At 36.5% G+C, this 27258-nt stretch overlaps 1 protein-coding gene and 1 long non-coding RNA gene across 19 annotated transcripts in view; one reads left to right on the top strand and one right to left on the bottom strand.

Annotated features, from left to right (window-relative positions):
* Window positions 1-827: 827 nt before the first annotated feature.
* Window positions 828-27258, bottom strand: part of LUC7L2 (LUC7 like 2, pre-mRNA splicing factor) — a 57538-nt gene continuing 31107 nt past the window's right edge. For 15 of the 18 annotated variants that reach the window (XM_067747161.1, XM_067747162.1, XM_067747165.1 and 12 more), the window contains 8 exons: window positions 24707-24805; window positions 21581-21691; window positions 17703-17846; window positions 13400-13576; window positions 11873-11964; window positions 9659-9688; window positions 5740-5931; window positions 828-2113 (listed from right to left, as the gene is read on the bottom strand). In XM_067747161.1, coding sequence (XP_067603262.1) covers window positions 1936-2113; window positions 5740-5931; window positions 9659-9688; window positions 11873-11964; window positions 13400-13576; window positions 17703-17846; window positions 21581-21691; window positions 24707-24805 — 1023 coding nt within the window. In that variant the 3' untranslated portion in view covers window positions 828-1935. Of the gene's footprint in view, window positions 2114-5639; window positions 5932-7737; window positions 8053-9658; window positions 9689-11872; window positions 11965-13399; window positions 13577-17702; window positions 17847-21580; window positions 21692-24706; window positions 24806-27258 lie in introns of those variants that run through there. The other 3 variants (XM_067747164.1, XR_010945646.1, XM_067747172.1) reach the window with 3 other exon arrangements.
* LOC137229370 (uncharacterized) lies at window positions 2149-7870 on the top strand. Its single transcript, XR_010945649.1, has 3 exons — window positions 2149-3348; window positions 4009-6716; window positions 7790-7870. It is a non-coding gene; the product is annotated as an uncharacterized lncRNA (long non-coding RNA).

The following is a 27258-nucleotide window of genomic DNA, read 5'->3' as shown; positions in this document are numbered from 1 at the left end:
TCCCACATGCCGCGGAGCGGCTGGGCCCGTGAGCCATGGCCGCTGAGCCTGCGTGTCTGGAGCCTGTGCTCCGCAGCGGGAGAGGCCTCAACAGTGAGAGGGCCGCGTACTGCAAAAAAAAAAACTACTACTACTAAAATAGGGTTATTCAGTTCAGGAACATGCAGGTGAGGTGACCCGCCATGGGCCCAGCCCCTGGATGATGATGATGTCCTTCACTGGCTATTGCTGACCTGTTTGTTGGTGGCCACTTAAATATATATGGTATTTAACTCCACATATATCACTATGGTGGGTCAGGTTCCAGACAGTCTTCCTTGCACCTACCAGCTTAACCTTTTGGACCTCATTCCACACCCTAAGGTACTGAGTCTAAAGTGCTTTTAAGGATTGAAGAGAACAGCACAGACCACTAGGAACAAAGTAGATAACAATTTCTGAGCAACCAAAAATAAATGGGTACTGATGCAGCTGGGTCTCCGATAAAACTGTATGAACTGAATGTGTGGAACCAAATATGGCAGGAAAACCTCATTTAATGAGGCACAACTTGGTAAGCTGGGAACGTGAGGTTTGTCCCCTTTAGATGTAAATCTGATGTCACTTAAAATGATTAGTTTCAGTTTCTGAGGCTTACGTTCCTGTCACATCAAATTTGTTAAAACTTACGGAACTAAAGATAGAAATAGTCCTTGAAAGGCTCTTAACTATACTCACTCACAGACCCTTATTTCATTATATTCTTGTTTTTCAAGAATCTCAAGTTTTAACTACTGTTTAAACACGAGTGGGTATATAGCTTTTCAATGCAGAAATCGTTAGTCTCATTACACTGGTTACACCATGTTTTTATTTCAATTTGCTCAATGTGAAGAAAAACAAAACAAACTCAATTTCTTCTGCAGGTCTGGTCCTTCTCTACAGCGGTTGTTACAGACAGTCCTGAAGTAGCTGGAATACAGCCAGCAAGGGCCCAGGTGGAGCAACAATTCATCTTGCATCTGTAAGTATATATTTATTTCCTTTGGTGCCTTGCACAGTAAGGCACTATTAGTAACAGAATAGAAATGGCCACAGCAAGTAGTTCTAGTGACAATTTACTAGACAAGTTACAGTTTAATGGTGGTGGTGATTTTCATTTTATTATTTTTTACAATAAGGGTGTAATCTTTATACTCCACACAAACAAAATAAAACAAGAAGTGCTTATGAAAGAGTCCCTGCCCCCACCCCCCATCTCAAAACATCCTGAACATAGCTATTCAATAGAACAGAAAAATCAAGACATGTTTGATTTCAAAATTTCAATAAAAAAGCAAAGCATGTAATGCAACAGCTGTTCAACCTCCCACTCTAAAATAGGCACCGTTAGACAAACAAAACTCCCGGTACTTTAAATTTCTCCAGCACACATTCCAGTATAAATGTTCTGAACTGTAATCAGCTAGTAATTAATAATGGGAATAGAACCTTAGAACAGAAGTTATATTGCTTCCCTGCACCCCTTTCTCTTACAGTTAGAGGGTAGAGGTATCAGGGGATACGGAGTCAAAGGAAGAAGGATTAAAAAGAAATTCCCAAAGTTTCTGTTTTTTGGACAAGAAAGGAAGACAGCATTTTACAAATGTTCAAAAAATCCCAAGGCAAGTAACACAATTCATTCACTATCACTCCTACTAGAAAGAATAAAGACATCAGCAACTTATTATATAAAACTGTACTTTCAGAAGTGTATTACAAGTTCACCAGAAACTATGGATGTAGTTTTAGGCTTCATCAAAGAAAACAAGTTCAGATCAAGTTAGATGCTATACACCTAGCCTAGCTGGATCGGTGTCTGGAACTGCTCACTGTGTCACCCTGAACAGCTGTAAACTAAACAATAGTATGTAACTCCAGAGGAAGCTTAAGGATTGAGGATATGTACACAGCTAATTATATCTCCCCTGCTTCGCGCTCTTCAGAGCTCCTCCTGTCTTCTGATCTGCCATTAGCGCTCTCATAGGACCGCTTCTTATCTTTTCGATCTCTGTCACGAGGTGATCTGTCTCTTGAATTCCTGTCTCTGTCACGTGATGCTAAGTCTTGTTCTCTGAATCTCTCTTTTGAGGATCTGAAAAATATTAATTTGAGGAGCAAAATGTGTTGGGAAACCCAAAATCCAAATGAAAGAATCGGATAAATATTAAGGTACTGATTAGCTGAAGATACAGAATGCATCCAAGAAAAGAGCACTACTGTATTTGACAAGGGTACTAAAACAAGGAGATGGACGAAGACAAATAGCTAAGGGTCAAAAACCATAAGCCAAAATGATTTACAGGACATTCTCATTATCTATCTTCGAGGCAACCCTAAAGCTTCTCCAGTTCATAGCAAACATATTTAATATAAAAATAATATATAGACAATACCTTAAAGATGTTATCCAATGCTTTAAGAATATACAATAGAATGTAGATTCCCACTCAAGATGGAAATCAGTCTTAGGACAGGGGTCAGGAACCCTTTCCTCTTTGCTGTCTGCCCAGAGGGATAAATATTTTAGGTGTTGCAGGTCATGTGAGTGTGGGATACTCTTCCTTTTCTTTTTGTCAACCCCTTAATATAAAAACCATCATCCATAGCTCCCTGGCTGTATAAAAACAGGCTGTGGAGCCACATGTGGCCTGCAGGCAAGTTTGCCAACACTCAGGTAAGAGAACTACTCAATGATATGGCTTTGAGCAACCATTTATTATTTAAAACTCTGCTTTATTCCTGCGGAGTTAGCTCATTCCACCGACAGAAAAAGATACAGAGAAAGATGATCACACTGTAATAAACCTTGATTAACTGTAACTGTTTAATACCACCTTTCCATTCCCATACCCAAGTCAAGAAGAAAGGTAATAAGCTCATACCAGAGATTCAATCAAAAGGAAACCCAAAGGACATTAGGGGATCAGAATTAATATGGAATCTTCTATACCTTCAACATCTAGAATAAATCAGTAACATATTACATTTATTTGGTTCTTCACGGGTGACATGGTACTTTTACATAATTCTCTCACTTAACCCACATTCAGAATTAGGATCTGAGGTCTGATTAAGTAATACTTTCAACTTCTAAGGCAGGGGAAAAAGTACTACCCTACTACCCAGTTTTAGAAATACAGTTAAAAAGGATTAAACCAAAATTAAATGTCAATTTCTGGCATTCTACTTAATTAAGGTTTTAATAAGTTTAATTTAAAAATAATGTGTTAAATCATACAGTGCACATTCCTATCCATGTCTTTGTAGGAATGGAATATGAAGAGAGACGACTGAGATGATGCCTAAGAATAAGGACACGCATTGCTGGTAAGTCCCAGAGAAATAAGAACAAACTAAGTATCAACTAGTATTCTGCCAGAGATTACAGTGTCCTTATTACAGAAGCAGTTTTCACTCAGTATTTCACTCAAACTATCAATAATCCTGACAAAGCAGGCACCCTTCTACTAAGTAGATAAGGAAAGACAGGAGGGCTAATTAGATAATTTGGCCAAGGCCACTTTCATCCAAGTAGTCTGACTCTGAAGTCTGCATTGTATGTGTCTGAACGCAGCAGAAAAATGCAAACGGTCCTCATTTACCAAGGGTAACTGTTACCCGGAAAGGCCACAAGGAGAATCTACTTATATTGGAGACCAGTATCTCACAGTTGGAGCAGGAGAACGGCAAGTTATAAAAGACCTTTAACTGGGGCTTACCTTGAAATTTAAACTCAACTACTATGTAGGAATAACTTTATATTCTCTTTTATACAGTAACTGTAGATGGTAGTAGCAATTGTCTGCTAATTTTTGGCAAAAAACAAAATACTGCTTTGAAAAAGTAATTTGAGTATCAAGATTAGAAGTGCTCTTGGGAACAGAATAATTTTACAAAAATAATCCTCTTTATTAACATGCTGAAAATACTAGATGAGGGGTGTCAGGCGGTATGGTGGAAAAATTTCCTATATGTCTTGATTAACAGAGGAAACCTTAGGGACTAGGTCCCAGAAGAGGAGACTTCATGCCCATCTCTCCATCCCTACCACCAAAAATGACATTTAAGAGTTCAGAGACATCAGAAAAAATGACAGGTAGCCAAGCTGACAAGAGAAATTATCTAGACCTATCAACCAGCAAAATGATTCTTAAAATTTACAGTGCAGGTAAGATTCCTGAAGAATTGTTTTAAATGTATTTTTCTGGACACTGTACTGTGTGCCTAGTTTTAAGAATGAGATAAGTGGCCTAGAATTCACACCATGCGGAGCTCTGCCCTCATCAATTCCCTGCTCATTCTCTGCATTTGCCTATAATACCCAGAATATTTTTCCTACCTGGTTTTATCAATTGGATTATACCCACTCTAGGTTTTAGGCTATTCCCTGAAGCCGTTTTTTTTGTTGTTGTTGTTACTCTGGTACTTCCCTCACCTAATCTCCTGTATTATTTACTCTGATATCCAGTTTAGCACTTTGTCAGTGCTCATTATTATCAAAGATGTTATTAGTCCTGTGTCCTAACTCACTCGACTAAAGCTGCTCAACTACATTATACTTATTTTTTAATACAGTAGAAGGTATACAATTATTACTGATTTAAAGTCTCCTGAAGAACTACTTGGTTTTCTAAGAGTGGAACTTAAATGTTCTCACCAAAAACAATAAAAATATATGTGAGGTGATGGAGGTGTTAATTAACTAGATGGAAGGAATCCTTTCACAATGTCTATGTAGAGCAAATTACCACAATGCGCACTTTCCATGTCTTACAACTTACTTTGTCAATTATGCCTCAGTAAAGCTGGGGGTGGGGGAGGGAACCTACTTGGAACAAGGCAAGAATATAAGGAATAAATAAAAGAGCCTATTATATCCAACGCAGTTTGTGAGCAGTTTCAGGGAAAGGCTAGCTGAGGGGGAAAAAAAACAAAATCTGCAGAAAGCTGTTAAAAATTTATCACGAACTTTATGTGGAGTAATCCACAGAAAACTTAAGATTAGTAGATACTAGGCACTCAAAAAATGTTTCTGTTCCATAGAAATGACCTGGCTTAAGGGCCATAATGGGACCTGAGAAGTTTGGGGAGCTTGGTCTATACAGACCATGAGTGCTTAAGGCTCCACCACATTCTAATCCTTTGTCCTGATTAGATATTCAAGTCCTTAAAACATACCTCACCCTGGGTCTGCTCTCCTTGCACGTTTTGAATTTTCATGCCAATGACGTCTAACTTCCTTTAAAATTCTGAACCTGCCCTGCCCTGCCCAACTAACTATATAACAATGCATATCTACAGTGCAGAATAAACAAGAATATACTGAATGTCTGCTCTGAAAAAGTACACCAGCTCAAAGAAGTTCAGAAAACAGTAAGTCAGACAACTCTTAATGAAAGGACTTCTCAGAGTCCCTAATTCACCAATACATACTGGAAAAGCTCTAACAGTACTGGTACCTAAAATTATTTGCCCATAAAGTACTTTTTCCCAAGACACACTAAGCAGAGAAAAGCAATAACCTCTGCACAGATTGGTTCCAATTTCTTACTCTTGCTCATAAGTATATTCTTTCTGAACTACCCATATATTCAGGAAAAAAAATGTTATACACTCACACACAAATGTGTACAAATTAGCAGATGCCAAGTTCAAACCACCAGTATTCCAAGTCTAAACTGTAAAGGTAGTTCCATATCCTCCTATGGACCTCAGTACCTCCTCCTGGATCGCTCTCTGCTCCTGTCTCTAGAACTGTGCCCACTTCTCTGGTGGCTGCGGCTGCGACTACGGCTGCTGGAGCGGGACCTGTGGCGATGGCGTTTCTCCCGGGATTTGGATCGAGTTCTCCTTTTCCGTTCCCGTGACATGGAGCGAGACCTATGTCTGCGATGCTCTCTGGATCTGGATCTACAAAAGATAGTTAGTTTTTAGCTTTGTTGGCACTACATTTCTCATTTACTAAAGCCTCCTCTTTAAAGAGAAACTATCCCTCAGTAGCCTTATTTAACGCCAATACTATTTCAAATCAGCTAAATCTATGCTAAAATGAATGGCTGGTATATTAATAACTACATACTAGAATTTTGAAATAAAAATTAAACAGTTAAAAAAAAATTAAACAGTAGTTCTCAGAGGTCAATCAGTGTTATATAAATTTACATCAGTAATATTTTTTACGAAGGAAACAATCTGTAACACTACTACATGCCAGGGATTGTATTATCTAGATGCTTTAAGGACAATTTCATTTAAACTTCTAAGATTTTTAGTACACTTTAGAAACAAAGTATGTACCTGATGAACATGGACAGAAAGGAGACACATGATAAAGAATATTGTTTAGGATAAAGTTACTAACTTGCTGAATTGAAAAGGTTATATGACCATTGAAATAAGTTTAAATGCCCACAATGTGCCTTGTCAGTGTAATCAAAACAGTTAAGACAGTTCTCTATTCAAGTAGTATATAATTTATTTGGGAGGAAAAAATTAACATGCATAAATCATTTTAGAGAACTTTAACTGCAAAAAAAAAAAAGTATTTACTTTCTGTAGGTGTACAGAGAAGGAAAAACACTTCTGTAGCCTCCGCTGGGTCACAAAACTAACTTGTGTATTGTGTCTGCGGCCAGGATGAGGATGGCATATATAGAGGACGTAAAACATTTAAGGGAAAACAACGGGGAAGAAAGGTATGAATTTTGTTAACAGCCACTTTCAAAGTGATGGAAACATTCTAAACTGGATTGTGACAGCTGTACAACTTTAAATTTACTGAAAGTCATTAACCAGCACACTTAAATGGGTAAACTTATGGTATGGAGTGTAAATTAAACCTCAGTAAAGCTCTTTTAAAAATTTTAAGTCACTTTAAAGAATGAGGTATTTAATCAAATTATGAGAAGAGTGAGTTCAAAAGCACATTATTCAGATGATGTAACAACCACAGCTAAATAGAGTACTTTCACAATTAAATATTTCTGAAAAGAAACAGAGGGAAAAGATAAAATTCATTCCATACAAAGTTTTTATCAAATGATATTTTCTTTTATCACTCACTTTGAGCTAGTATAACAAATTATTTCTCCCAGCGCGTAATTTCATTTTACTAGTTGTCTAGTAACACCATTTACTGGGTGCCTACTGCGCTGCTCTAGGAACTGGGGAGACTGAGCAGCAAATACAGTCCTTAACCTCAGGGAGCTTATACTCTGGAACGAGGCCTACACAGATACGTAGGCAGTAAATAAAGATAGGTCAGGGAATAATGAAGGGTAAAAATGTAGAACAAAAGGAGGTGGTCATCTTTTGTATCGAATAAGCAGGAAAGGCTTTTCTTATAAAATCACATTTAAGCAAAGATGAAATGAAGTAAGGAAATCAGCTCATCAGCCAGCTCAGAGAAGACTGCTTCAGGTAGAGGGAACATGGGTGCAAAGGCCCTAAGGTGAGAGAAAGTTCAACATGTCAATAGAAGAAACCCTTTTGGCTGCAATGAAATTAGCAAGGCAGAGTAATATCAGGAGTCTAACAAGCAGGATGACCAAGTACTTTGTCACTCAAACCAGGATGCTCTCAACATTAAATTATACAGAGGGAAAGGGGGAGCTAGTAATAAATATGCTAAGAAATAAACTGTAACTACCCCAGGGCACACTGATCACTCTATAAAGCCATGGTGAGGATTTCAACTTCTGTGAATGAAATGGAAGACCTTTAGAGGGTTTGAAGACAGGGCTGATATGATTTATTTCACTTTTTAAAGAACTCATTCTGGCCGATGTGTAAAAAACAGACTGAGGCGAAGGAAAGTGGACAACAGAAACAGAAATTAAGAAATTGCTTCAGGGCTTCCCTGGTGGCGCAGTGGTTGAGAGTCCGCCTGCCGATGCAGGGGACGCGGGTTCGTGCCCCGGTCTGGGAAGATCCCACATGCCGCGGAGCGGCTGGGCCCGTGAGCCATGGCCGCTGGGCCTGCGCGTCCGGAGCCTGTGCTCCGCAGCGGGAGGGGCCACAACAGTGAGAGGCCTGCATACCGCAAAAAAAAAAAAAAAAAAGAAATTGCTTCAGAGGCTATTGTAAATAGTGAGGTAAGAAGTGGCTTGGACTAGAGTAATAGAAATTAAATTTCTGGCCTGAATATCTAAAGATGTTCTATGTACAAAGAATTTAAATCTCTCTTCAACAAAGGGAGAAGCTTGCATTAACCAACCGGTAAAAAAGAACAGTATTGTCATTTAATATTTCTACTTCTCATCCTGGATTGAAAAACTCAACAACAATATAAGTTAGTTGACACAACTGGTCCTGTTTCATGCCTTAGTTTTTTCGTGTTTTAAAGCAGAAATACTGCTGCAAGATGCTAAAAAGTAGTAGGACATCTAATAGAAACATAAGGTTTTTCTTTCATAACAACAAATGCTCTAGTTTACAGGGAAAAAGTTCTTGAGAAACAGTTACTGTTCAGAGTCAAGAATACTCAGAAGGTTTCAAAAAAGAAGATGTGATTTGAATAAGGAATGGTAGGATTTGAAAAAACTAAGGGCACTGTGCGTAGGCATGGACTCATTTGAGAAAGGCTCAGGGGACTTCCCTGGTGATGCAGTGGTTAAGAATCCACCTGCCAATGCAGGGGACACGGGTTCGAGCCCTGGTCTGGGAAGTTCCCACATGCTGCCGAGCAACTAAGCCCGTGCGCCACAACTACTGAACCTGTGCTCTAGAGCCCAAACTACTGAACCTGTGCTCTAGAGCCCAAGAGCCACAACTACTGAGCCCGCATGCCACAACTACTGAAGCCCACACGCCTAGAGCCCGTGCTCGGCAACAAAGAGAAGCCACCACAATGAGAAGCCCGCACACCACAACGAAGAGTAGCCCGCGCGCAGCAACAAAGACCCAACCCAGCCAAAAATAAATTTATTAAAAAAAAAAAAAAGGCTCAAGACAGGAATGAGAGAACAGCAAGTGAAGAACTAAGAAGGATGAAGTGCACCATGTTTCCTCACCTTAGAAAGAGAAAAATTGTCAGAAACTAGTAAAAACTGTATTTAAAAAAAAGGCTTCAAAGCCCACAAGTATTAGTGCCAAAGGTCAAAACAAAGTGTTATCTTGTCCTCTTTCTATTTAAAGGGGCATTTTAAAAATGCCCCTTCAAAGCTTTTTGGGATCACTGTACAAGGGGAGAAGTAATAAACTCAAAGTCTAGATTGGGTGCAAACAAACATTTTCGTTTCCCCCTTAATTAAATGGATTCCCTCATTCAAAATGTATCCAACTATTTATATTTTGAACAGGTACAACCTCTCAGAATGTGTTTCTTAAATGTACGACCCAAACTGATTTTTAAAAATAAATCCCGTCACATGTTTACTCTGAGCTTCTAAAGATTTTAATAAAATGCTCTGAAATATTTTTAGCTTTCTCTATACTCCAGGGCACTTTGTGATTTTACTCTGATAAAACTAAATTGTAGCTCATGAGTATCTTCTGACCAACTTCTCAAATGACACTGCTCAAATGTGAGCTACGAAAGAATTAAGAGTACTAATTACTCATTTTAAGAAAGATATTTAATCTATAAAAACTACCTTTGGAAAACACAGCTTCACAACTTATCTTGTATAATACCTACCTTTTAGGATTCTTGCTATGTGATCGAGACCTAAAAAAAAAAAAATCTATTTTTAGAAAAGTAACTATAAAAAAGGAAGAAAAGGTACAATGTACTGTTAAAATTACATCCTCATTTCTAATTTTTGTATTAGTTTTATAAATATAAGTCTTGTATGTATGTACACAAATTTTTCCAAAAGGCACCACAAACTTTACAGACTTCCCCACTCTGGCATACCCCTTACCTAGGCTACCGGCTCTAAAAAAAAAGAATATGCTCCTAGAAGACTAAAACACAACACAACTCACTAAATCTCCAAAAACCACCTCCTAGCCTGGAAAAAATTCGTTATTTTTATCTCTGTCATTTCTTCTTTCCCTCTGGGAACAGAATAAAATTTCTGATCTGTGAGACAATACTTTGTAATTATCACCTCACACTATAATCCCTAGAACACTCAATTCAATCATACAATGTTTCTTAATATGACACACAATACTCTTATATAAAGTACTCTTCATATTTCCTAGCACATAATTAAAGCTCAACAGATAGTAATAGCTAACGTTACGGTTACTAGGAAGTCAGTCACAGGGGGTTTTTGGTGGAGAATATATACCATGGTTGCAGCATGACTTCGGATTCAGCCTGATGTAAATCTTAACTGTTTCCATCACTCACTATCTGTGTGACCTGGGCAGATTATGTATCTTCCCTCAGCTTAGTCTGTCATTTGCAAAAGAGGGATAGTAATAACAATTTCACAGGGGGCTTTCAAGTATTAGATGAATATAGGTAAATTCTTAGTGCAGTGGCTGACACATCATAAGCATCAAGTGACAGTAATTTTTATCATTATCCTTTTCAATACCATAGGTGGAATCCCATTTTGTGTGTCATTTTCTACTTACTAGTAATTTCCTCATCTTCCATACTTAGGTCCATTTCTGAAACAGTGTTAACATTTTATAACTAATGTTAAAGGCAATTTGCCATTTGTCATTAAAGAAGTAAGATGTGATGTACTTTCTCATTAACTTTACATATGTGAAAATGTAGTCCTGCAAAGAATTTTGTTTTTCATTTGACTATCACCTCAGTTCAATAGTTTATACTAGTGGCACTATATTCTGTTGAATTTTAGCTTCAACTGAGATTTCAAATACCATTCATATTATCTTAAATATTACAATACTGGGCAATATTTCCACAGAAACTTAGTATACACAAAAGAGAACAGAGATAAAGCTCTGAGGTAAAATTTACCAGGAAATGAAGAACATATATATCAACGGAAGAATGACAGTAGTTCCTCTAAACAGGAACATGTCCATATGTAGCTTTGTTTTGTTTTGTCATTACAGTGCAAAAAGATTACCTGTTACAAGCCATGTAACACAAATGAAGTCAGTTTAAATGTCCTGAAATACACTGAGTGTAACAGGATCAAAGCTTGAAAGCAGCTGACATAACCTAGTCCTGTATTATCAAAGATTTTAATTAATTTAGGGACATCTGCTGAAGAGAAGGTATTTAAATTTCAGAGATACGTAATACAATTAAGGGAACACTATTAAGTTAGAACTACACGTAAATGTTTTGTGGCATACCCCTCCCATCTGAAAATTGCTGAATTTATAAACATGATGCCACACAACCTGCTGCCAATGTGTAAAAGTGACCCAGAACATGTAAACATTCTAAATATGAAGAATATGATTTTATCAACTAATGTCAATATAAAAAGAATTGTGCACATTTAGCTATTAATAAACGAATAAAAATTTTAACAGTTTATAGCTCCTAAACTGAAGAAATACAGAATCGAAGTACAATGTAAAATAATCAATGAAAGAAGCGGACAAAAAAATACCCAAAACTTCTATCAACAAGTATATATCATAAAATAGTTCCATGCCAGCCTGGTACAAAGCTAGCCCATTATGAAAATCAGAGGGCTAGAAAAGGGCCTTGTTATATATCTTACTAAACATACAGATGTGAAGCAATCATTATTCCCTCTTCCATACATTTTGAAGGAAATCTCCTTAACTTAAACAGCCATAAGTTAACATACTTGAATAAACATTGTTTCACATGGTAATATTTTTAAGAGTAAACAAATTTCTCATGTCCAGATTTATTAACATCTACAACCTTGTATAATCACATCTCTTTTTAGAACCAGGGATGTTCAACTTCAGATACTTGGACTACTCAATTACTCCATACCTCCTCAGCTTCTCCCTTTCTTCTCTCTCCCTTTCTTCTCTTCTTTTCAGGCGTTCCTGGTTTCTTTTCTCCTGCTTCTCAGCTACAACTCTCTTAAAAAACAATGACAGTTCAAATAATACCAAATGAGAAGCATTATTTACTGGGCCCATTCTTAGTGAGCATTATCCTAAACTTTACCATATCTAACATTAAAAAGTTTTTAATAAGAATTCATTTTGAAGATTTGTCAGGTATAATCATTAAGCTTACAAGTCTGGTTTCCAAACTCTTTCCCCCCTTCCATATAAAATTTCATGTTTCTCCATGACTTCTTAATATTTCAAAGTCACTTTCACGAGATTTTTCTCCTCTTAACGTCTTCTGAATTCTAAACTCTTTAAAGATTTCCAATATAGAAATGTCTTCTGTTGACTTCTAGTTACAATCCTGAGGCTGCTGCTTTTAAAAAGTACCAGTGAAATGCTAAACAGTTCTGTTGCTAGGTCTATATTTGCAAAGGTTCCCAATTAGGTACCATTTTTGAGTTTTAACTTCAATCCAAACAATCATTTGCTATAGTGAAACTCTCTTTGTAATTTCAAAAACTTTACCCAAGGTCATCCTAGCTACTCCAAATACTGAGACGAGCTCACAGTTAACTACAAATATGGAGACGTGTCTAGGTGATTGTGATTCCACATTATTTTAAATGTCAAACTATGGATCCTGGGTTAATTTCAGTGATAACTGCACAAAAAGTCACTTCCCAGTGTTTCCCATCTTTCAGACAGTCCTCAGTTCATGACAAAATGCTACAGTGCCACCATTCTTTTAAAAAACTAGCCACATCAGATTGTTGAAAAGTAAATTGATCCTTTCCATTGACTCTGCTTATGTTCACCTCTTTAGAAATAACCTTTTTTTTGTTTGCTTATCTTCTCAGAACTCAGCAGACGAGTAAGAGCTGTGTTGCCTTTCTCACAACAGCCTATATATTTAATCGACAGTGATTGTCCTTTTTAAAAAATTGGTTTCTAAGTCCTTTCTGAAATGGGGGCAAAAGCATAAAACTAGAGGTCCTACCAGTTTGCTATTTAGTGAACTGCAAAATATTTCAAATAAATATTGGATCATTTTTTCAATCTTCCTTTAAAGTAAACATCATACTAAATTACTATTCGTTTTATTAAAAAAAGAAAGTATCACTGGAAATTTTAGGCATTATTTTAGAACCCAGTTTGCAAGGTTCCTCCCTAATTCAACATCGTATCCAAGACAAAATAGTACTTCCTCCCAGAGTAAGAGGATTTTTAAAGTCTGTTTCTCAGATATCATCCATTAAACAAGCTGGTATTTCCATTTACAATCCTACACTATTCAGTATGAATTGTTAACAGAATCACAGTTAAGAATAGTCTTGAAAAAAAAAAAAAAGAATAGTCTTGAATCACAATCAAGAATACTACACAAAAAGACAACTTACACAGATCAAAAGAATGAGTGGCTATACTGGATGAAGTGAGGGATATTAATTTACCAATGTACCTTTAATTCTTCAAGCTTCTCTCTTATTTCAATAAATCCCAGGTGCAGTTTACCCCCAAAATGATCAGCCAGTCGTCTGTCATTATCATGAAGACCTAAATAGGCAGAGCAAACTTCACAGACTCGAAGTTTCTGCTGCTGGAAACTGGAAGCTGGCATAGAATTCCGATAAACTTCCTAAACAAAAGTGACAGAAACAATGTTCATATAAACTGCATTAAAATCATACAATTACACAAAATACACTATGTTTATACCAAAAATGTTTCTAATGAACACACAAAAGCATGACTATTTTGTCACAAATATTACAGATTCCCCATTACCCCAATCCTCTGTCCTCGGGACTTCTCCATTGGAAATGAAAGATCAGAGCCTCTTTTGTCAAGAAATACCATAACAGTAACATGATACAACTTTCTTAAAAGGCTTTCTCAATGTTCTGTTTTCTATAATTTTCGTTAAAAATGAGATGTAGCAACCCCAAAAGTATACATCAGTGAAGGATCAAGGAAGCAGCAGTCGCTCATGCTTTGGGAAAAGGACTGCATGTCTTCCATACTATTACAGCTTCCTTCCACTGCCTTCCTGCCCACATATCATTCCCCCCCTATGTAAATGCAGACAGGGCGTACAAATGATAAGACTTCCCATCAAACAGAGTAGCTCTAAAGACAAAGATGAAAGGTGTCTTATGGAGATTAAGATGTCTTGTACTCAAATCATTTTATTTATATTAAGTTCATTAATGAAATAATAATTATTAGTGGATTTGCGTATCCACTCTACTCTTTTTCCTTATTAACAGGATTCTGATTTTTGTTTGAGGCAGCAGCATGGCCAGCTAAAAACATTACATTTCCAAGCTTCCATGTAGCTTTTGCTAAGGAGATATAAGTGGACACTGCTTGACAGAATCTACAGGAAAGTTCTTTAAAAAGGAGTCAACAGATTCAGACGAAAATCATCAACAGCTGCTATAACCTGTGGATCAAGAAGCAATGGAAAACAGAATACTTACAATGTCAATACCAAGACACTTATTAATTACAAAAGGGAAACACAGTAACTTCACAGTGGAAAAATAGGTAACATCACCAGAAATGAACAAACCACTAACACATGCCTTTTGATAAGGCTGTAGCATTATTTCAGTGGTATTCCTCTCAAAAATCTAATGAGAGAGAAATATTAGACAAATCCAAAATGAAGGACATTTTACAGAATAACTAGCCTATACTTTTCAAAACTGTCAAGATCATGTAAAACAAAGACTGAGGTACCAGATTATATTAGACTCTAGAGAAACATAACTAAATGCAATACGTGATCCTGGACTGGATCTTAAACAAAAAAAATTTTCTTTTCTCAAAACGAACATTATTGGGACAACTGGCAAAAACTGAACAAAGTCTTCAGATTAATTAATAGTACTGTATCAATGTTACTTCTTAATTCAGATAACTGTACTGTGGTTATATAATAAAATATCCTTGTTTTTAAGAAATACACATTGAAGTATCTAGGGATAAAGAGGCAGCATATTTATAACTTATTGTCAAACAGTTAAAATATACACACACACTCATGTAGGAAGAAAATGATAAAGCAAATGTGGTAAAATGTTGAAGAGTCTGGGTGAAGGACATAGGGGAATTCTTCACACGATGTGTTAACTTTTCTTAAAATATTTCAAAATAAAAAAATTTTAAAAAGGAAAACTGAAAACACAACACACAAGACGAGTCAACTCAACTTTTGTGCCTTGTTATTCCTCCTCTTTCTACTTACGCATAGAGGAAAGGCTTTAGGCTTAGTGGCCATAGTGCTACCACAAACTGATAAGCATAAAGATGAATCCACATAGTAAGGATGGCTGCACTTAAAGTTAGAAGTAGCTTGTATGCTAGATGGCATCATGGAGCTACTGTACCAGCCCCAGGCTTCCTAACCTCAAGTATTTATTAAATGAGAAAAACAAAACCCTTCTTTGGTTCAGTCATTGTAAGTTAAGTTTCCTATTACGTACAGTTGAACACAATCTATAATAGGAAAGTAAACATTTTAATGCACTGTCCTAAGTAAAAATCAACTGATAATACATAACAGGCTAACAATATTGAGCTGCTGGGTAATACTAGTAAATCACCAAGTATATATAATATGAAGTTTTATGAAAACTCCAATATATGGAAGGAAAGTAATAATGATTGCTGGCTTCATTACCCAAGAGTCTTCTGGGGAAATAAACTAGCTATAAAATACTTTGTGTATTTTAAAATTCATAGTATTTATTTTCTGGATTGATATTAACTACATTTCAAGAAATCCTAATATTAAGACATTAAAACTATCTAGAATGGCTACTTGGTATATCTTTTCCCAGCCTAGAACCTTTACTCTGTGTCTTTGTATTTAGAGTGGGTTTCTTGTAGCTAGTATATAGCTAAGTCTTGTGGGGGTTTTTTGTTGTTGTTTTGTTTTGTTTTAAATCTAGTCTCACAATCTCTGCTTTTTAATTGGATTGTTGAGACCATTTACATTTAATGTAATTATTGGTACACTGGGTTTAAGTCTACCATCCCACTATTTATTTTCTATATGTCCAATCTGTTGTTTGTTCCTTTTCTCCTGCCTTTCTTTTGGATTAAGTATTTTTTAGGATTCCATTTTATTGCTACTATTAGTTATAACTCTTTTCTCCCCTCCAGTGGTTTCTCTAGGGTTTATAGTACACAACTTAACTTATGAAGAAAGCTGGAGAGTCTTTTATTAACGTAAGATAAAGGAGATTTCAAAACAAGGGACATTAACAGGGACAGAGAAGGACATGTCAAAATAATGAAGGGTTAAATTAATCAAAAGATACAACACTCCTAAATGTCTATTAGCCTAATAACAGAGCTTCAAAATAAAACAAAAACTGACAAAATGAAAAGCATAAATAAACAAATCCACAACTATAGAGACTTCAACGCTCCTCTCATAGGCAGAAAACTCAATAGGATACAGAAGACTTGAAAAAATCTATTAACTACCTTGACTCAATTGACATTTATAGAACACTCCATTTAACACAGCAGAATATCATTCTTCTCAAGTACAGATGGAAAGTTCACCAAGACAGACCATATGCAGGGCCACAAAACAAGTATTGACATATTTAAGAAAACTGAAATCACACACATGTTCTCTGACCACAACAGAATTGAATTAAAATTAACAGAAAAAATCTGAAAAGAACAAACAAAAAACAAATCCAAATATGTAAAAACTAAACACATGCCTTCAAAACCCACAAGTTAAAAAAGAAATCACAAAGCAATATTAGCAAATATTTAGAAATGAATGAAAATAAAAACACAATATATGAAAATCTGTTTCATACCTTCTAAGCTACCATCGTGCTTAGAAGAAAACTTACAGCATTAAATGGTCTAAAATCAATGATCTAAGGGGTGTGGGGAGGGAGGATTGGGAGCTTGGGATTAGCAGGTGCAAACTAGTATACATAGGATGCATAAACAACAAGGTCCTACTGTAGAGCACAGGGAACTGTATTCAATATCCTGTGATAAAACAGAATAGAAAACAATACATATGTATAACTGAGTCACTTTGCTACAGAGCAGAAATTAACACATTGTAAATAAACTATACTTCAATAAAATTAAAAAATAAACCAATTATCTGAGCTTCTGCCTTAAAAGGCTAGATAGTAAGAAAAAATTAAACCCAGGTGTGATACAGTTAGGAACAATGGAGACTATGGTAAAGAGGAGAGTACACTTTCATCCAAAGGCATTCGATTTTCTAAAAAATATCAGGGGGACCAAACAAAATAGAACTTTGTCTGCAGGATATCAGATTTTGATCTGTGCTGTGGAGGAAGAATGAGAGGAGGCTCCCAATGTGTTAGCAGACTGTACTAAGTAAGAAGGGAGAATACTATAGTTGCATGGGCCATGGAGTAGGGGGTAGGGTATCATAGTGACCATGTATATGAAGACTGCACGTGTGTGGATTGTGTGTGAGACTGTTGTGTATGACTAGCTAGTTTAGTTAATTTCATTTACTAGTTATAAATTTCAATAGGATCAATGACTCTAAATTCCAAAACAACCACTAATTTTGATATACAACCCATTAGTATGATATAAACTAGTTAAATATTTTTAAACTGGTTTAAATTTCCTTTAATAGTAGAAATAGTAGAAATTTTTCAATAATTTCTAGTCAAATGTATGTTCTTTAGAAGTACAGACACAAAGGCTCTATAAACTACCATAAAGAATTTAGTTACCTCTGCTTCTCTTTTCTTTGCCCGTGCTTTCTCTACTTCATCCATTACTTTCTGGGATTCCTCCACATTCCCTTCAGCTCCTAGCTGTTCCACCTTAGCCAACAATTTACCGATTTCTTCATTTAACTCATGAACACGTTCTGCCTGGAGAGAATCAGAAAAGATCATGAATAAAAAGCAGAATGTACCAAAGTTCAAAATATTGCATAAAAAGACATAAATTATCTAAGGCAATATGAGTATAACTAATGCTTTCTGAGCGTATCATAAATGAACTGGTGGGACATCAAGATGTTTTGAGCCTGCCTGCCTTTACTTCAGTGAATTCAGGGGTACAACTGATCTCAATGTAACTATTACTTCTCAACCTCTGCTCCGGCAGTGCATTCCAAGTATAAAATACATTTTTGTACACAATTTGGCTCTCTGTACCTTTCCAAACTATCTCTTTCTGTTCTCCAACTTCACAACAAATCTACACTTATAGTTTCCCAAATTTACCCTGTTGTTTTCTTCCTCTGTGACTTTGCACGTACTGCTCCCTCTTCCTGCGATGTCGTCCATTATTACCTCCCTTACCTGCCTAGTGTATGTCTGTCTATTCAGTAAGATTCAACTCAAGAGTCTATTATGTGAAGCACTGGTGAACAATCAATCACCACACCTTACCCTCACTTAAGACACTTAAGCAGAGAGGGCAATACCCTCCTTTGTGCATCTTTGTATCTTCTATGACCATTACTTTTATATATATCACACCACTTTAAAGACATCTATATACCATTTTTGTATTTCCAATGCCCAAGAAATAGCATACGCTCAAACATGAGTAAAAGAAATGAACTGGAGGATGTTCTTTAAAGCAAAGATATGGCTTTAGAGTCCAACTGCCAAACCAATTGACAGCCATGCAATTTTGGCCATATTACGTAACCTGAATCTACTTCCTCATCTGAGAAGTACGGATAATCTCACAAAGTTGTGAGAAACGAGAAAATGTGCCTGTACATGCACGCAGCACATTACTGATATTCAGTAGACAAGCATGGCACCCTTCTCTCTTAGTCCATGTCTTTCCATTAGGATTAATTCTTGCCTTGCATTTTGATATGCCTCCTCCTCACCACCACCATCATCGTGGGAATCTAGTTCATTCTTATTGTTTTAACAGCATATGATAACATAAACACAGTCTTTACTTTGGCTACAAAATAAGTACTCAGCCTGTGTGGCCAATAATATTAGTAAAGAAGTTTTTGTTTTCGCCTTTGGCTGCACTGGGTCTTAGTTGTGGAGTGCGGGCTCAGTCATTGCAGCGCGTGGGCTTAGTTGCCCCATGGCATGTGGGATCTTAGTTCCCTCACCAGGGATCAAACCCGTGCCCCCTGCATTGGAAGAAGGATTCTTAACCACTGGACTACCAGGCAAGTTCTGCAAAGGTTTTGATTTGAAATGGACATCCAGTCCCAACAAAGTAGTGTGCCAGTAATCTTTCCTTCTTAAATTTACCTCAATCCAATATATTTGTCCCTCAAAGAAATCCCCAACTCTGTTATCATTATCCTACCACTTTTAACAAAATGTTATCTTCTGTAAATACCTGCCACAGAATGACTGCATTAACGACCAAAACTCTTCACCCTTCCTGCATCTGTGCCCTTTGCTACGTAACTAAGTACCATCATACACTGACTCTGAACCTGGCCATGTACCTGGCTTTGGTTAACAGGACGGTAGCAGATATGACATAGGGGAAGGCTTAAAAAATGCTTGTATGACTGGGCTTGATACTTTTGCACCTCTGCTACCACCATGGGAACATGGCCAGGCTAGCCTTCTAGGCCATAGTTCAGCAGCCTCCAGCCGACTGGAAGACATGTGAGTGAGCCCAGCTGAGACAGGAATGACTACCCAGTCAAGTTCAGCCTAAGTCACTGATTATAGACTCATGGGCTACATAAATATTTAATGTTTTAAGTTTTGAGGTAGTCTGTTAAACAGCATTTTTGTGGTGATATATAACCAATACAATACTGTATAAATCAATACAGCTGGGGTCTAGCCAACACCTGTGGATCTCTTTCAACCATGAGAAATGAGATTCCTTGTACTTTAGGATACCCATCTTTACAGTCCCCATCTTAAGGGAACTTTCCAGAAAAAGTTGGTTAAAGGTAACCCTCTCCTCAAACAAAGGAATCCATTTCCCTTTGTACACACATATATGAGCACTATATTTAATCACGTCACCTAAACTCTACTGAGTAACTTTGTCTCCATTCTGCGTTTTCATAAAATGTGCCAGACTATACTGAATAAAGTAGTAAGTCAAACCAACAAAAGTCAATATGTGGACTTTGAATTCTGATTCAACAAACCAACTCTACACAGGAAAAATGAACACATTCTGGATATTGGATAATTTTTAAAAATTGTTACCTTTATGGATGTAATTTTGTGGTTATGTTTAAGAGGTGAAATGATATGACGTCTAGAATTTGCTTTTAAAATAATGAAACAATAGCACAAGACTGATGGCTTCGAATCCATTGGGGTTCACTGTACTTTTCTATTTACTTTTTGCATATAAGTAGTCAACAAAACATTTTTAAAAGGTAGTGAGTAGAGTAGAACATCTGAAGAATACTCAAAACTCAACATTAAAAATATGAGCAATCCATTTGGAAAATGGGCATAAGACATACACAAACATTTCACTGAAGAGGTTATACAAAAGAGGTTATACAGTTGGCAAATAAGCACGTGAAAAAAATGTTCAGTATCAGTAGTCATTAGGGAAATGCAAACTGAAACTGCAGTGAGATATCACCACACACCTTTCAGAATGATTAAAATGAAACACAGTGGCACTTCCCTGGCGGTCCAGTGGTTAAGACTCCACACTCCCAATGCAGGGGGCACAGGTCTGATCCCTGGTCGGGGAACTAAAATCCCACATGCCACACCGCACGGCCAAAAAAAAAAAAAAGAGAAGAAAGAAACATAGTGACACCATCAAACGCTGGCATGATGTGGAGAAGCTGGGTCACTAACACTGCTGGCAGCAATGTAAAATGGTGCAGCCACTCTAGAAAACAGTTTGGCACTTGCTTTCAAAACTAAAAATATATTTACTAAATGATCCAATAACTGTATCCTTGGGCATTTATCCCACAGAAATGAAAACGTATGTCCACACAAAAATCTGTACGTAAAGATTTACTGCAGCTTTATTGGTATTAGCCAATAACCACAATGTCCTTCCCAAATGTCCTTCAATATATGAATGGTTAACCTGTGGTATATACATACCATGGAATACTCGAAAATAAAAAGGAATGAACTACTGATGAACAACCTGTATGAATAGTAAGGAAGTTGTGTTGAGTGAAAAAAGCCAGTCTCAAAAGGATACATACTCCATGATTCCACTTACATAATATTCAATGATATTACATAATTATAGAGATGGGAAATACATTAGTGGTGGCCAGGGCCTAGTGGGGAATGGGTGTGGCTCTAAAGGGGTAACACAAGGGAGTATGTGGTGATGCTACACAGTTAAGTAACTTAATTATGGTGGTAGTTACCCAAGGAACACGTGATGAAACTGCACAGAGCTATACACACATATGCCTAACTGGTGAAATCTGAATTAAATGTAAGGATTGGCCCAATACCAATTTATTGGCTTATGATACTGTACTGTAGTTGTGTAAGATGTTAACCTAGGGGAGGCTAAAGGAAGAGTATGTAAAATTTCCCTATATATGTCTTTGCAATCTCCTATGGATGTAATTATTTCAAAATAAAAAGTTAAAACAAAAGTAGTGAGGTAGAACTATACTTTGTATTAATGAAATGATTGAAAATCTTACCTTTGCTGCAACTTCAGCACTGATCTCTTCCTGAGTTTCTGCTAATCGTTTCTTAGCCACTTCTGTTCTTCGATCACAGTCTGCAATGAATGACTGCAGATGATCCATAGCCTACAGTTTAATTAAAAGACAATTACTGCAAGAGAAATCATCTTATTCATGAATATCTTTACTCACAAATTACACTATTATTTAAAATGCCACCATGGGAATAAAAAAATAAAACTGGGTTCAGTTACAAATTGAAAACCTATTCATCATCTATCAAATTGACAAAGAATAGACATAAATAATTCCCAGGAAAGGTAAGGCTGTAAGGAAACTGCCACTCTCACGCTCTGCTGAAGGAAGCACAAACTAGCACAGCCTTTATAAAAAGGCACCATGGTAATCGTTATCAAAAGCTTTAAAAATGACCCCTGACTTAGTAATTTTACTTCTAGAAATCTGTTTTAAAGAAAGTAATCAGGGCTTCCCTGGTGGCGCAGTGGTTGAGAGTCTGCCTGCCAATGCAGGGGACACGGGTTGGAGCCCTGGTCTGGGAGGATCCCACATGCCGCGGAGCAACTAGCCCCGTGAGCCATGGCCGCTGAGCCTGTGCGTCCGGAGCCTGTGCTCCGCAACGGGAGAGGCCGCGATAGTGAGAGGCCCGCGCACTGCAATGAAGAGTGGCCCCCGCTTGCCACAACTAGAGAAAGCCCTCGCACAGAAACGAAGACCCAACACAGCCATAAATAAATATAAATAAATAAATAAAATTTAAAAAAAAAAGAAAGTTATCAGAGGTATATGGAGGAATTAATATTCAAAGATGTTCTTCACAGTGTTATTTTTAATGGTGAAAAGTTGTAAATACCCTAAATATCCAGGTAACACTTGGAAAATTTAATCCTCAGCCATTTAAAAAAGGTGTTAGTAGAACACGTTAAGGATATAAGAAAATGGTCATGATTTATTTGTAAATAAAAAGTTACAAAACGTTAAATGCAACAAGATCTCATTTTTGTAAAATAAAGCATAGAAAAAATGGAAGAGCATACATTAAATGTTAACAGTAATTATTTCTGAATATACGGATAATTTTTAATAATCTGTTTTCATGTGCTTTTCAAATTTTTCACAATGAAAATGTTACAATCAGAAAAACTTGCCCTTTTCTCAAAGAATAAACCACTGAGAATTTTAGAAGTGTCTACACTGCAAAAATCCAGGTCAATATTTATATAAAAGACACTCATTGGGCATATATTAATATATCTATAATTAAATAATTCATTTAAAAGTAAACTTTAAAGATTTATTCCCAAACCAACCGATTTAGACTTTCATATCTTACTGTAGAGAAATACAACTAATTCAAAACACAAATGTTTAAAAATAAAAATTTATTCAACACATATCAAATTCTAAAAATGGTTGATTAACCCATGAATTTCATGAAAATGCAAAATAAAACCTTTTATCTGTGATGAGAAACAAACAGCTATTTAATTCTTTTAGTTTAAATTTTATCTTTAAAAAAAGATGAACTAATCCATAAATAGTGCTGGGTCAACTAAGCAGCTATCTGGAAAAAGGGAGATCTATACCTCAATTCCTTATAACAGAATAAATTTAAGTTGGATCACAGATTTAAATATATAAAACAAAGCCATAAATATTCCAGAAGAAATCATGAGATAGAATTCTCATCACATCAGGATAGGGAAGGCCTTTTGAATTAATCGAATAGATTTTTAAAAGATTAATAAGTTGGACAACTATACAAACATTTTGCAAGACTCACAACTACCAAAAAAGAAATAGGAAAAAATTGCAATGTATTATCTGATAAAAGGGACTAATTTTCGTTATCTGTAAAGAGTCAGTGCAAATCAATTAGAAAAATACTAACATCCAAGATTAGCAAATAGCACCCACCCCCTGCAAAATGTACACTGACAGTTCAATGAAAGGGAAATAAAAACAGATCTTAAATCTATAAAATTTTTTCAAACTCACTCATAAGAGAAATGCCAATTAAAATTACACTATATTTCACATTTCATCTATCAAAGCTACATAGAAATCTTGACAGCACACTATGTGGCCTATGGGAAATAGATAATTTCATACATACTGGTGGGAGTATAAATTGATAATTCTCATGGAGGGCAACCAGGCAAAACTGGCCTTTGACTCAGTTATTCTGTTTCTAGAAATTTAATCTGTAGATACTTGATATGTAAAAACAATGTATTACCATACCATAAGAGAAAAAGATTGAAAACACCATACCCCTACATCTACATGGTGAATTTCTGCTGTATTTTATGCCCAGTGTAGATTAAATCATAACACAATCACTTTAAGGTGTTTCCCTGACTGCTCCAGCCCCATATTAAATTATGTTTACATTGATGACTTCATTTCCATTAGCAGAAATTCCTGGAAGTTCAAAAAAGTAGATCGGGGGGCGGGGGGGCCCTACTTACTACTTTATCTCCCAAACCAAATGAAACATCTACTACCTCACTGATAAAACATAAAAGGTTTATGGTCATCGGTATTGTTTTACGTAATGCTGATTGGTACGTTTTCTATTAAAAAAAAAGTCCCAATTATTCTCAGGTTTGTATAAAAAAAAAAAGTCAAGAGTTTGAGCCCTTTAGATACCTAAATTGTACCTTCTATTTCCTCTAATATTTCTTCTATTAGTTTTACATAAAAAACAACATTGTCCTTAATATCCTCCCTCTCTCTACATATATATTTACAAATACAAAAATAAATACGAATAAAAATTCAGTAATTAAAGGGCTTTATATACACTAGAAATTAGTTGTTTACATTTGCTTAAGATGGTATTTCCTTAATCACAACCATCTTAATTGGGAAGAATATGCTTAATTTTCAGAAGAATATATGACGTGCACAACTTTCACACATTTTCTTAAAATACCCAGTTTCACCTATTTTTAAAAACTATTGTTAGTCAAGAAAGTACATAATCTTAATTTAGTACTACCCTTCATATAATCACAAAAAAGATAATTTGCTAAGAGCCTTTTCCCATTAAGAGATATGAATCCATATTCAAAATATTTTACTGCAAAAGATAATCTAACTTGAAGCAAAATGACATACATCGAGTTCAAAGAAAAAATCTTGTTCTTTGGATGCAATTTCATAATCTGCTCTTAAAGCCAGGTCATGGACTTTCAGACATTCTCCAAGATCCATTCTCTGGGTGGGGGGAGAAAAAAGACATATATTATTAAAACAGAAAATATACTTTTTCAAAAATTCATTAACAACCACAATTCTCTTCAGAATAATGATTAAGTCATACAGATGTTTATTTATGGACTTTCAAATTACAAAATTTCACAGACAGGTATAAAACTTGGTGCCTGCATGGAATAACCCGCATGAATTCTGTCTACCAACAGATGGGAACCATGATCACTTGTGTACTTAAGAACACATGGACAAGGAAAAGCCTGTCAGAATCTGAGAAGAACTTCTAGCTTTTATCTCAAAACATATTTCACTTGGCCCTTTAACACAGAAAGACAAAGTTAATTTAAAATCAAAGTAGAGTTTCCCTGGTGGTGCAGTGGTAAAGAATCTGCCTGCCAATGCAGGGGACACGGGTTCGACCCCTGGTCCGGGATGATCCCACATGCCACGGAGCAACTAAGCCCACGTGCCACAACTACTGACCCTGGGCTCTAGAACTCGCGAGCCACAACTACTGAGCCTGCGGGCCACAACTACTGAAGCCTCCGCACCTAGAGCCCGTGCTCCACAACTAGAGAAGCCACCACAGTGAGAAGCCCACGCACCACAATGAAGAGCAGCCCCCGCTCGTCGCAACTAGAGAAAGCCTGTGCGCAGCAACAAAGACCCAACACAGCCAAATATAAATAAATAAAATAAAATAAAATCAGAAGAACGAGCAAATCAAACTGCTGAATTATAGTCAATATTCTTTGAATAACATTCTAATTTTCAAATAAAGATGGAGTCCTCAAACAATAGACTGGTAATCTTGATACAGATTCCAGACAAGACTCCAGGTGAACTAGTAAAGAGATAATTTATTAAAACCCAATATAACTTCACAAAGAATAAGTATCTAGCCCCACCTTGATAAGCATATGTCAGGGAAATAAAATAAATACCAAGTAGATATTTATTTCAATAAGGAATCTACTAGGATCCTTCTACTTGAAATTCCAATTAGATATTATTTACCCAATTAGAGGCTTTTCTCATATCTGAGACAAAAATTTCTAAAATTCTGTCCACTTTTACATGTATCTGGGCAACTGATAAGATCTTTCATGAAATCCTTTTGGAAGCATACTGAACAGAAAAAAATGGGCTAGATGTAAAGATAATTACAGATGTGATTAAAGGTGATCAGAGCAAAGCAGAGATTTTCCAACTAGAGGTATGCTATCCCATCACTGGAATGTCACAGAATCTCTGGAAAGTTGGTGAAAGTAAATACAATAATTCAAAAAGGTATAGTAAATATTCCTTTTGTTTTTGTTACATAAATTATGCACAAAACTACAACAAAACATTGCAGCAGTAAAGTCATCCTTCAACTGACAGCTGAGTACCTAACTTGTGCCAAGCACTATGCCAGGTGCTTGGGACATAGCACCAAGTGACAAAAGATACAGTCTCCAACCTCATGGAGCTGACATTCTAGAAGAGGGGAAGCAAATAATAAACCATACTTGTGCCGCTGAACAAAGTTAAGTGATCTAATAAAACAGTAATGCTCCCATTACTGTGAGAGGCTACTTGGGATGAAGTAGCCAGAGAAGACCTTTCCGAAGAGGATACATTTAAAATGGATCTAAAAAGTGAGAGGAAGCACACTAACCTTAGGAAAAGCCAAGAAAAGAGTGTTCGAGGTTTACAGAAGATTTAGAAAGCAGATCTTTAAGTAAATATATGCCAGCGTTACTCAGAGGGAACTTTCTAGTAGCAGGGAACAGGACTGAAGTATCTACAGCACATAGGTCTGGGCCTTAGCTTTGTATATACTATCTAAAAATGACTTTGCCTATTTGACATGGTTGCCAACCACGTGGACATGTGTATAACAAAGGATATGATTATCAATTCTGTACAATATCCCAAGCTTTTTAAAAGGATGGTGAATTCACTGGATTAAGATTCAAAAATATTGATATACCAGATAAAATTTAGTATGAAGAAATAAATATGAAGTCCTACAGTTACATCTAAGAAGTCCAATTTACAAATAACTAGGTTATGAACAAAAAATCTGACAAACTGAAAAACTTACTAGTCAAAAGTAAGGGTTACAGTGTGGCATGACTGAGATCAATTTATGTGATACAAAATTAACTTACAGAATACAGTATGAGCAAAGTTGAGAAATCTCTTATTGAAGGCTGGTTTTAAAAGCAAACCCCTCTCCTCCAAAACACACACTGTTGTGTGCTAACACATTTCAAAAGTGGTATGAATAGGGCTTCCCTGGTGGCGCAGTGGTTGAGAGTCCGCCTGCCGATGCAGGGGACACGGGTTCGTGCCCCAGTCCAGGAAGATCCCACATGTTGAGGAGCAGCTGGGCCCGTGAGCCATGGCCGCTGAGCCTGCGCTCCACAACGGGAGAAGCCACAATGGTGAGAGGGCCACGTACCGCAAAA

Source organism: Pseudorca crassidens, chromosome 8 (assembly GCF_039906515.1).
Source record: "Pseudorca crassidens isolate mPseCra1 chromosome 8, mPseCra1.hap1, whole genome shotgun sequence".
In the NCBI taxonomy this organism is placed as follows: domain Eukaryota; kingdom Metazoa; phylum Chordata; class Mammalia; order Artiodactyla; family Delphinidae; genus Pseudorca; species Pseudorca crassidens.
Note: the sequence above shows the minus strand (reverse complement) of the source record. Positions and strands in the feature narration are given on the sequence as shown.